The 12,240-nt window shown below is 36.9% G+C and overlaps 1 protein-coding gene across 1 annotated transcript in view; it reads left to right on the forward strand.

The window, feature by feature from the left end:
• Positions 1–4,244: 4,244 nt before the first annotated feature.
• The window catches only part of LOC122789761 (AMME syndrome candidate gene 1 protein-like), a 1,107,107-nt gene continuing 1,099,111 nt past the window's right edge, over positions 4,245–12,240 (forward strand). Inside the window, exon 1 of the mRNA XM_044057198.1 lies at positions 4,245–4,801. Within this exon, the coding sequence (XP_043913133.1) occupies positions 4,397–4,801 (405 nt within the window). The 5' untranslated portion in view covers positions 4,245–4,396. The remainder of the gene's footprint in view (positions 4,802–12,240) is intronic.

Genomic DNA, 12,240 nt, shown 5'->3' on the forward strand with positions numbered 1-12,240 from the left:
TTTATTAAATTAGGAAGAAGGATTCAACCAATGCTTTGTCAAGACACGTAGAAACCAAGGGGCATACATCAGGTTTTAAATTTGTAATAATTGATATCATTAAAGCTGATCCCAGAGGGGGTGATTCTAAAACATACTTATTATTTAAGGAGGCATGGTGGCAAATTTATTTGGACGCCACCACTACCCCTGGTTTAAATGACAGTATCTCATTAAAATCTATTCTGGCATATCAATCTCTCTAATTAATTAACTTAGTCAACTAACATTTGACTTCAGTGAATTACTACTAGACTCCATGCATTTACACCTATTGAGAATATGTGATTTGGGTATTTGATTGTATTATATTTATAATAATAACATCAATTTTAGCTTCAGTACTTTTGACATTCTTATATTATTTGTTGCTATTTTTATGTTGGACTGATGTTTCATTGTACAATTCTACGAAATAGCTATGGAATAGGTTAATCAAACCAAGTAGGAAACGAATAGTAGTTTGAATAGTTTCTTTTTTAAGGGGTCTATTTTCCAACTTATTTTTTACAACTTTTCCTACATCATTATTTGTTCAAACATAGATCATTGAGCAACCAACTGATATAGTTAAGATAAAGGTACTTTTTTTACACTTGGTGGTATACATTTAACATATATTTGATAGATGAAGGAGTGTAAGATGAATGTATACCCATTATCTCACGTTGCAACGATAGAATGAATTGTAGTTTCATTAGTTCTATAATGGAACACCATACACTGCTTGTCGGAGTTAGCATATAGTTAGTTAGATATATAATTAGAGAATGCATTCACTCAATGGCCATTCATGGTCATAATCAGTCCATCCTTTATTTATTATTCTTATTTTACATTTTTGAAAATATGTTGTTACAGGCATTGTGTGGCCAACGGTTTGTTATGTTTACACTTTTAAGTAGTTTTTAGTTTTTTCAGGGGCACGATCTGATAGGATTCGATTGAAAATTAATAAAAGCCCTGCACAAGCTTAAACAGCATTTTTACTAAGACACATCAAATCCATACTTATTATTATGCCTAAAGAAAAAAGAAAAAACATTAATTGTTAGTAGTTTTGTACTATATTATTATGCAGGGTTAGACGACTGTTAGTTCACAGTATGGTTTTGACATATGGAATACATGGTATTCATATATTGAAGGTTTATAGTGTTATTGGAATGATTTGTCATGTATTTAATCAGTCGTGTCCCACATTGAATTACATATTTATATAATTGTGAGTTTTTTTAAGGTTATTTTGTGTTAGTAGAGATTGTTTAGGGTATTCAAGTGAACATAAATATTTATTTTAAGCACAACTACAGGGCACTGTCCCTTTAACATTTTGAAACATTGTTGGTGCCAAAAAATCTATTTAAGGCATTTTCTTTTTTCTAATACAGTGTTCTGAAGAAGCCCGACTCCCGGGTGAAAACGCTTAACTACTGTTTTACATTATTATGGATTATTGAAATCTTTGGTTTTATTTAATTCCGTTGGATGTATTTTCTACAATTATCCTGTTTTGGGCATTAAAGTGTTGGATTTTAACAAATTAACAAAGCGTGATCTTCCATTTGGTAACAGAAGGTGAGTGTGCACTTATTGGGGATTCTGTGCATACCATTTCTCAGTATATTTATATATGTTACCAATAGATGTAACTCCATACGAATTGCAGAAGGAGTCATTACTGGGCACTTTGAGGGTGCTGAGAACAGCACTTCTGGCTGACATCAAAGACTGAAACAATACTAATTTCATGAGCTTTAATCATACTTTGACTTAGGAATGGGTCCGTTCCTGTCATGGTATTAGAAACCCAAAAGATTTGAAGAAATTAAAAAAATAAATAAATAAAGTGCCTGTGGTGGCTATGGTGGAAACAGCATAACCGACATGTCGAGCTTATGTTTTCTGTCATGTAGCAGAATACTAGTGGCTGACATAAGGATGCTCTGCCCATGAGATTTTGCAAAGTTATCTCCTTTCCACTGAACATCAAAGACTATGTACTCACTAAGGCACCAGAATATAAAGTCTTGGGTACATCATACATGGAATCATTTAGAAGCAGTAAAACTGAGGCATATATCACAGCTATTTCAACAGCTTTATCTTCATAGTTTGGTCATATTTAGAAAAGACTGTAAACGGTATACCGCCACAAATAGAAGTCATTTTTGAAGAAAATACTGAGATTTGTATAGTTATAGATTCTTACTAAACTTATAGCCAGGAAGACTATCTAGACGCTTAGCCATATCACTGAGTATAGGTAGGAGAGTAGTAAATAATGAACCACATTAGGTATATTATCGTCATAGTATCTGTCTTTTGACAAAATGAAAGAAAACTGACTCCTTTGGAAAGACATGGACTTGTTATTATTCAGATATTGATATATCTCTGCTAATATGAGTATTAGAACAGAAAACAGGCACTAGCGTCTCTTGTGAATGACCGGGATCACTCTTTAGATATTCAGGGTGAGGCTGGTCCTGGTTTACAAGGGGGTAGGGGTAGTTTTTTTTGTTTAGGGTGCTAGTCCTGAGTTCTAGTATGCTGTATGCAGTAGTGTTGCCTAGATTAATTCTAGCTAAGATAGAGGTAGTGTATTAGCTCTTTGCAGGCTCCAATACATAGAAGGCAAATAGTCTGAAAAAGCTAATGCCATGGTGAACCTTTGTTGCAAGACTGATCTGAAAATAGCCTGGAAAGACTGGTCTTTCTCTTTTACTCCCTGTCATACTACACTTTGGGAGCAAATATTTGTAAGATGATACTTTACACAGCATACAGGAGGCGAGGGAAAGTAGGTCCTGGAGCACTGATTAATGGTATCATGTTGCTAAACTGCCACTGCCACAGATGGAACAGTGTTTTAGGTTACATTTATATCAGGGATGATCTGATAGAGGTTCACTTTTTTGATTATAGAAATATGGAGTAAGAAAGATCTTTAAACACTAAGTAAGATCTACCTTATCATATTATCACTGATTATTCAAGCAGACACTGAAACTGCTGAGATAAAGAGCCCTGGATGGTTAATCTTTTACAGTATAAATAAATGACAGTTAAAGTAGAGCTTTTATTCAGAGGCAGAAAATGACAGAATTATATTTATTTATTTTATATTTGTTAACCGGGATTGTCTGACTTGAGCAAAAGCCATTTTTCAGCAGAGGCCCGGGGAGAAAATTTTCAAAACATAGTTACAAAAAATATAACCGTTACAAACACAGTTAACATTATAATCATTCATAATAAAACTTGCAGAACAGTTACCATGCATATGCAGTTACAAATATCTATAAAAATGTTATGAAGATGATATACTGAGCTGAGCACTTCCAACAAACTGCTTAATAGGAATTTTCAAGGGGATCCTAATAACTAAGCCTACTATATTATGTTACTTTGCACTGTTTAATCAAGAAACAAAGTGGAAATGAGACATTTGATGTGTAACATGTAACTGTTTAGAACTTTGCTGGCAGACATTGATAACATACACAGAGAAAGTCTACATTTTTTTATTGTAAACATACAGAAATATATTGTTTACCCTATAAGTTCCAAGGCTGTGGAAAAAAGAATCATCATAGTTTTTTTTATATATTTTATAATGCACAATGGCTTCTATTCCCAGAAAAGTAATAGATTTATTAATATGTTTCAGTTACAAGAGGGTAGTGAGACCAGCTATGTTATATGGGTTGGAGACAGTGGCATTGACAGGCAGGAGTTAGAGCTGGGTGTGGCAGAGTTAAAGATGTTAAGATTTGCACTAGGTGTGATGAGGGTGGACAGGATCAGGAATAAGTATATTAGAGGGTCAACCCAGGTTGGAAGGTTCTGAGGAGGGATACTGAGTATATTGGGAAAAAGATGCTAAGGATGAAGCTACCAGGTAACAAGAAACGAGGAAGGTCTAAGATAAGGTTTATGGATGTGGTGAGAGAGGACATGCAGGTTGTTGGTATGACAGAGCAAGATGCAGAGGACAGGTAGAAATGGAAACAGATGATCTGCTGTGGCGATCCCCTAACGGGAACAGCCGAAAGAAGAAGATTAATATAGTTCAGTTAAACCTTTTCAAATCTACTTTGATATACAAAATATCTGTTGCCTTGTAAATATAATGCAAACACTAAACAAGTCTTGGAAACCCGTAAAACTTATATAAAAATTGTTGAAAGATTGTCAGTCTCCATCAGCACTTTTGTATTTAATTCTTTTCTCTCTTTTGTTCCAGAACCCGGATTTGGAAACCATCGAGAGGCTGGGTGACACAAGGAACTGTCACGTGACTTGACATCTCGACTGTGGTGGAGTGGCGTGTTGACGTCATCGGCCTGACACGATGGGTCGGAAGCGGTGCGTGGGAGATTGTTCGAAGATGGCGGCCGGGTGCTGCGGGGTGAAGAAGCAGAAACTGTCCAGCTCTCCTCCCTCAGGCTCGGCAGCAGGTCCCGGCAGTTCCCACTGCAATGGGGACACCCAGTGTCGGGGAGAGCTGGTGCTGAGCGGATCGGGGAGCGGGAACGTTGGTAACACCCGAGTGAACGGCCTGGGGCTGGGCTGTGGAAGTACTCTCTCTTCGAGCTGCGGCGGGACCCTCAGCTCCAGCTGCAGTTCTAGCCTCAGCCCCGCTCCCCGGAAGATGGTGGTCTCGGCAGAGATGTGCTGCTTCTGCTTCGATGTGCTCTACTGTCACTTGTATGGGTACCAACCGCCTAGGAACCCCCGCTTCACCAACGAGCCATACGTGAGTAGTATCCGGGGAGAGCTGTCTAGCAGTATTAGTTGCATCTGCTTAGGGTCAAGGGGGTTAGTAGAAAGTGTCAATAAAGATCACAGACTCTTTTTTTGGAGGGGCAGCAGAATGAGAAGATTCTGGATTAGAATGTGGGATTACATCCTAGACCGTTTTGTATCTGTTAAGCTTTGTTTTCTCCCTTACTGCGGGAGAAGGCAGCTGCACTTCTTTTTTTCTTGTGTGTAAACACAGCAGCCCTCGTGGATTTCCTTATTTAGCACAATGCATGTTGCAGGAAATGTTGGACCTGGAGGCATTCGCTTGTGTTTGTGAGTAGTTGCTTTGTATTATTTTTCGCCAAAAGGTGCATAAAGTGTGTGGGCTAGTTAATGGTACGATTAACTGTTCTTCTGTTTTGATCGGAGCTTTTTCCGAAATACCCGACTGCCTGTCACGGAGTTCAAATGGTCGCAACATTAAACTTGAATCTTTGTATATTTGCTGTCGCTGTTTTTGACATTGTCAACTCCGTTCATTTTTGTTCCAGTAGCAGGACGCTCTAGTCTAGTGGAAGGCTGGTGGGGGCAGGATTTTTTTTACATCAGCAACAGATTCGTATGTAACTTTTTTTTTTTTTTTTTTGCCTGGAGTGCCCTTCTCAGTTGTGTTTTCCTTGGCATGTTTTACCTTTTACGTAAGTTCATTTTTTTATTAGCAGCTTTTTATTGGTTTCGCTTGGTAAATGTTGTTGCCTTTTACAGTACCGTTTCAGTACAGCATTAGGTAATTATTTTTGAATTATTGTTTCGCAAGTTTACCTCTTAAAATGTTATGTATAGGGCTTGGGCGTTATGGATTTAACGTTGTAGTTTGTGTAGTTAACACTGCTTGGTTGACTGTGCGCTTATGCTTTGTCTGAAGTTTGTCATTGCCCTTTGATTTTCTCACTTCTCTGTATATATTAGTGACATGCATTTATATATGTGTTCTCTCTCTCTCTCTCTCTCTCTCTATATATATATATATATATATATATATATATATATATATATATATATATATATACACATACACACACACACACACACATACAGGCGTACACTCACGAAGACTGTGCGAATAGGTGTTCTTAATGGATTTGATTGTTTCTAATTTGAAAAAAAGTTGTTTACAAAATAACCCTGATAGTTCAATAATATCTTAATCAGCTTTTGTTATATATGGCAGTAAACTAAACCCGTTATTAATCCAAAAATTGTTACCTTTAGAAATTTCCTTGTTCTGTACGCATATGTATTCAAATAAGACTTTGCTAAAGTCATATATTGAGTTATGGGTGCATTCATGGATTTGATCACCCTTCCTCAGTAAAGAAATGACAGCTCAGTGTTTTGCAAATGAAGGGAAAAGGTTTTTGATATTTGTTTTAGCTTGTTGGTGATATTTGTGTTCCAGGTCATGCATGATCAATGGTGGCATACAGTGATAAGTGGAACTCTCTATGAGCAAATATGAGTTCTTTGACGTAAAGCTCAAATACAGGTAGTTCTTTTGGGACTGTGGAAAACGTTTATTAAAGTAGACAACTAAATGTCACTTTAGAAGGATGTGTTGCAAAATAAGTTTGGTACACTTAATGTACATGTTTTAAACAAATTGGTCAGTTTAGATCAGTCAGTTTACCTTCCTTCTGTACTTTCAGCATAGAAGTGTGCGATAAACGGAGATGCAGCATACATGACTTCAAGTATCCTGTATAGTTAGGTTTTTGGGTGGGGGGAGACCCTCATTCTTTTGGTTCCAAAGCAATGTTCTGTAGTAGTCTTATTGTACAGTAAGGTACGTAGAAGGAAGGAGGAAAAGTTGAATGGAGTTGGTGATTAAAATGAGAGAGTGGATGGATAGGAATTAAGTTTTGTCTTCTATAATCTAGTTTTTTTCTTTCCAGATTTTTCATTAATGTTGTCATTTGACTAGTAAAAAAAAAAGTTCTCAGCAAGAACCCAGCACTATGGATAATGGGAGGTTTACTTCTGGAATTCACACATTTGGTAATATATTTAATTGCTATTTTGACTTTTATTGCAGCCTTATTATTCAGACGTGGCTGTGGTATATACTTGCCAACCTTCCAGGTTGCACTACAGGCTGACTGCCTTCCATCACATCTACACTTCAGAGCTGGTGTCACTAATTAACAGTTAAGTCTTATTTTGTAATCCCGGTTATGTATGTGTTGAAATACCGCTGGGAATTTTTGCAAGGTTATTCTCCAGTTCCCTTCCTCTTTAAGTTAAGTGTAGGGAGCAGTAGTGTGGCGTTTGTAGCTGAGTACAGGAATTCTGCTCTTTGAACTTTTTAACATTGTTTTGCCATTATTGAATCTGTGTGTATACTTTTGATAGACTGAAGAATGCCATGAAGTAGCATTCTTTGATTAGATGCCCCTTTTATTTGTCATTGATCACCCTGTGATGTTTTTTAATAATTCATAGTATAATTGCATTTTTTTCCAAATCTGCATGTATTCTGTTGATTCTTCACTCAAGTACTTTTGATGTGGTTGTTTAACAAAGATGACTGTAATTGCCCAAAATAGCAAGGCAGTGAGAGGAGATGGAGAAATCTATGAAACTTGCATGATTTTTTTCGGTGCCTCAAGTTGATGCCACATCATAGATGTTTTTGTAGAAATACCCCGTCTGGCTTTCCTAAAGGATGGGAGTGTTGTGGTCTTCATTCATGCACATGTTTTGTTTTGGATGAGACTTTATTTTGTAGTGCAGCAAATGCAGATGTGGTAATTTTTTTTTCCATTGAGATGTTTTTAAACTGTTTATCATGATTTATGTAGTCCCATTTCCTGCCAGTGTTTATTTCTTGCATATTTTAAGATTAATGTTTGAACTTATTGTATGCTGATAATGTAGTTTTCATTGGCAAGGTAGCTATGGAAATATCGGTCATGAAGCCTTGCATTTTGCTTGTATTCTCTGATTAATACTCTGAAACTTTATGTTGCTGTTTGTTGTCACCTCCTAGACATTTATGGAGGGCTACACCTTGTACAGATATAAGAATGCAATGCTTTGATAATGTAAGTAAATGGTCAAAATGTAGCTGTGCAAATTTATTGCTCATAAGTGTGTTACAACAAACTGGGTACACTGATTCAGGGGGTTAATGTAACTGTTTAGCAGATGAGTATGGCATTTGCTTACCATGTTAAATGATAAACTTGTTACCACCCTTGGGTGACATGACTGTGTAAAGATGAACTTACTAAGTAAATATAAGTGAAGAAAGTTGAATCTTATTTTAGGATCTAAGATGGTCTTTGGAGTTGAACAGAATGATTGATTGAGTGGAGCTTAGCAGGACATGAAGGCCAAACGTTTGTACTTATTTGTTCATTCTCCGGTACCTTTTTATCCTTTTCAAGGTCATGGGGATGGCAGAGCTGCTTCCAGTGCGTGCTGCAGGCATAAATTGCTCTTCCAGATTTGGTCGTCAGGAAATCTTTAGTATGGGTATTTGGGATTGAGTGTCGTGGCTAAAATTGGTTATTTTGTAATTGCCTACGTGATAGAATGCAGCCATTCTGGTGACTTGGTTTAGTGATTGATTTGGCTATTCCTGTGCATCCCCAGAGCATTTGTTCTTTGCTCTTATCAGCGGTTGATATATGAGTAAACATTAGTGATTGGTAGCACCACCATTGTAGTTGGTTTCCCCTAAGGTCAAACCAGCATGCATGTATTCTTGTCTGCTTTTAGCACAGTGATATGGCTGCTTCAGTCTGCTTGCAGATTGCAGTGGCCTTGTTGCAGAAGGAGAAATAGGATTTGCAAGTCCTTTATTTGTTTCATCCAAACTTTTTTTGTCCTAATGATCACAACCATTGGTATCTATATTGTTAAACAAGTTAAGTTTGGGACCTCCAGGTCAGGTATGGTCTGATGTAGTTGCCTAATAAGAAAATGGGAAACACAATTCTCCAGTTTGTTGCTGTGCGTCCTCACCATTCGGAGGTTACTGGTGTCATTGGTGTGACCAGTCTCTAGAGCACTGAAAATCCACTGTGTTGTGTACCCATAAAAATGTTTGTGTTAAAAAAAAAAAAGGTCAGGGGTGATTAGCCCTTTGGGATCAGACACTGGCAAATTTACATTTCACTGATGTTCATAGTGCTCTTTCTCCAGCTCGCTTCAGATAAAGGGCTTTTGTGATTTGAAAGCATGAGGAAGTTTTTTGTGTATTAGTTGGTTGGTCTATTTAAGAAGTGTCGCCCTATTGATTTTGTTCCAAGTGTATTTTTATCTGTAATGAAAACAAAGCAAGTAGTACACAACAGTAGAATGCTTAGTTATCCAAATAAACATGAGTAATACTGTTTTGTAATGTTTTTTGATTTAACATTAGTTAGGTGCATAGACTTAAGCAAACTAACAGGATAAGTTGAACAGACAGTAACATTACAGTGTAGGTTGGACTTGTTTAAAACTAAACATTAAGGCATCTAAATTCAAATTCAGTTATAATAAAAGTACTGCCTGGATGTAAAGTGGATTTTAGTGGCTTCTTGAAACAAGGTAGTATGGCAGATTTTCTCTACCATTAAAAGAGAAGGTATTACAGGCACAGTGCTTGGTAGTAAGAGACATGCACAAGATTGTAAGTTGTCTGGTTACTGTCCACATCCACAAAGAAGAGGAATTCAAAGATCTAATTGAGTTTTATGTGGACCAGGAGCTGTTTCAGGTGAGGGAGACCTAGACTAGCTGAAGAAATTTGTGAGCCAGTGCAGACTTCAACACTGGCATGCTTTGTTAGCAAAATATAAATGATAGTAACTGAGCTACAGAGTTTTGCATAAATTGCATCCTAAATCGGTTTGGAGACTCTGTGGTTTGATTAAGGTAGTGCCTTACAAGTATATATTTTAGGGGAACTCTGAAACGAGGAATCTCTTGCATGATTAGATCAAAGATGGAAGTAGTTCCACAAGTGAAATGTTAGGCAAGCGAATGCCAGCCTGAAGTCTCGAGCAGAGTTCTGGAAATGTTTGGCAACTCTTCGCCTGACAAAATAGACTGGAGTTTTGATAAAAATGATTTTAAAGACATCTTCAGTGCAGTTCGTGTAAGCTTCTGTTTTTGCCCAAGCCATGACTGAAATGTTTCTTGGGATTGGCCATCAGTCCTGGCAAACAAATGGTTAAATCAGTAATGTTCCTTAATTAAACAGTACCTTTTAGAGGGAGTGTCAATGTCAGATTATCTCTCTTACTGTTTTCCCATTACCTGTTGCTTTGGTATTTTGTGATGTCTTATGATAGAGACTGGGATGTGGGAGTTGAAATGCAAGCAAGAAACTACACCAGTTTTGGAGCATCTTACTGTATTTATTGTGATCTTTTGCAGCCAGTTGATTGAGGTATTTGGGATTTAGTTAATGCAGTATGCATAGATCTTTTTTTCTTTTAAAGGTGTTTTTGAAAGCAATAATGCATGTGCTCCCCGATTTCAAGCAGAAACCTGTTTAGAATTGCACATTTTTAACTTTCACAATTTTAATGTTTTTGCTGTATGGCTAGCCATCTGGCGGTATGAACAGTGGCTCTAGGTAACTGTTGATGTGAAGTCCCAACCCCATGTGCAAAATGGGAAGAAGGGAGATGGTGGTGGTGGTGGTGGTGGTGATGATGATGATGTTGTGGTTGGGTTATGCTTGATTTATCTGCTTGTGTGAGATTGCTTTTGTTGATAAAAGATGGACTTTGTGACACATTTAGATAATTTATGTTTTAGAGTGTGTAAAAATTGCTGCATGTTATGTGTTGAGAGAGAAGCTACCTTTGGAGAAAAATAATTTGCTTTTTGTTGAATTATTTATTCTTGGCCTGTCATGATAAAATTCATATATAGTTTATTTTAATATTTATTTTGCTGTTACAAAGAAGGTAAATTTGAAGTCATGGCTGGCATCTAGATGCTTTAAGGTGCGAGTTAAAATTTGCCTAGTTGTTTCAATTACATTTTTATGTATTGGTGTGTTTAAAAATTATCACATGCTAGCTGATGAGAAGGGGGGCTACTGTGTGTATGTGAAAGTTTGCATTTTGGAAAAAAGTAACATTTTTTTATTTGAATGATTTTACCTTTTTGTCTACTATGAACATTTTTTGCATTTCACTTAATTTAATGTTTATTCTATTGTTAAGAAGGAAGGTATTTTTTGAAGTCATGGCTGTTCTTTCCTGTTTAGACGTTCTTAGCCCAGTAATATGTGGGTTCCTGCAACTGTCCTTACGACTTTTTTCTATCTGTTGTGGCAGGAGCCTTGATTGATCAGTGTTTGAAGAAATATCTTTAGACTTTGCTTACTGTAGCAAGTTTCTTTCTTGGTCCTAGTTTTTCTTTACATATTCATATCTCCTTTTCAGTGAACCTAGTTATTGTAATCTTTCTGATGGCTCTTTTTACTTCCTTGAGTAGATCAGTTGGCAGAGAGCGTAGGTTTGCACTTGGTGGTTATGGTGATGCCTTTTCTTAACTTTTGGATGTGTTCTCTCTTCAGCGAATATTCTGTGCTTGTGATTTGTGCTTTTTACATTTGTGTTACTGTGTTTTTTTTTTCTGTTTGCTCATTGTTTTTCTTTGAGGGGCGATAGCTTATCTTGTCTGAAAATTACTATATTATAAAAGGATGTGTACTGCTGCTGGGTCTTGACAGTTGCATACATGCTGCTCTCAGTTTGAGTTGTATTTTTGTTTCCCCATGGGGATCTTCTAGGTTTGAAAATGGCATAAGTTAGTATGAGTGTAGTAGGTATGTTTCCTGTTTCAGATTTCCCAATGGAAAGAAAAGGACAGTGGTTTCTTTTATGGATGGGAGAATTTGTAGGGCTAACAATTTAGCAGATGTGTTTCCTATAACTACATTTTAAGATTGTACTTTTGCTTTGCCATATGAGTAGGACTGTTTCTAGTACCGTCTCACAAAAAAACAGTTGGGCGAACATGCGGGAATTACAGGCAATACTAAAAGTGAACTTTGTTGTCAACTAAAGACAAAAATTCAGTTGGTCAAAATGCTAATAAAATATGATTCTATACAAAACTAAAAAGATTTACATTTTCGCCCCTTTGCTTCCAGACACTTCAGAGTACAGGGGGTTTCTAATAGAAACAGATGATTTACAGTAACAATCTTATTTTAAAAGAAGTGTATCATATAAAATGCTTCACTGACTTCCCTGGCTTTAAGATGGCAAGCCCAGCTGTGTTTTAGAAATAGCCCTTTTCCTTCCCAAAGTCATAACAGCAAACGCGGGCCTGCATACTCACTGTTGGGTAAACTGAAAACTTGACAGACTTGGATGAGAGTATGAAAAAGTTTGGGAGGAGACATTACTTCTATGTTAGCCACCTTAGAAGGAGGCGACT

This window comes from Protopterus annectens, chromosome 15.part0 (assembly GCF_019279795.1).
Source record: "Protopterus annectens isolate FY-2018-M chromosome 15.part0, PAN1.0, whole genome shotgun sequence".
Lineage (NCBI taxonomy): Eukaryota > Metazoa > Chordata > Ceratodontiformes > Protopteridae > Protopterus > Protopterus annectens.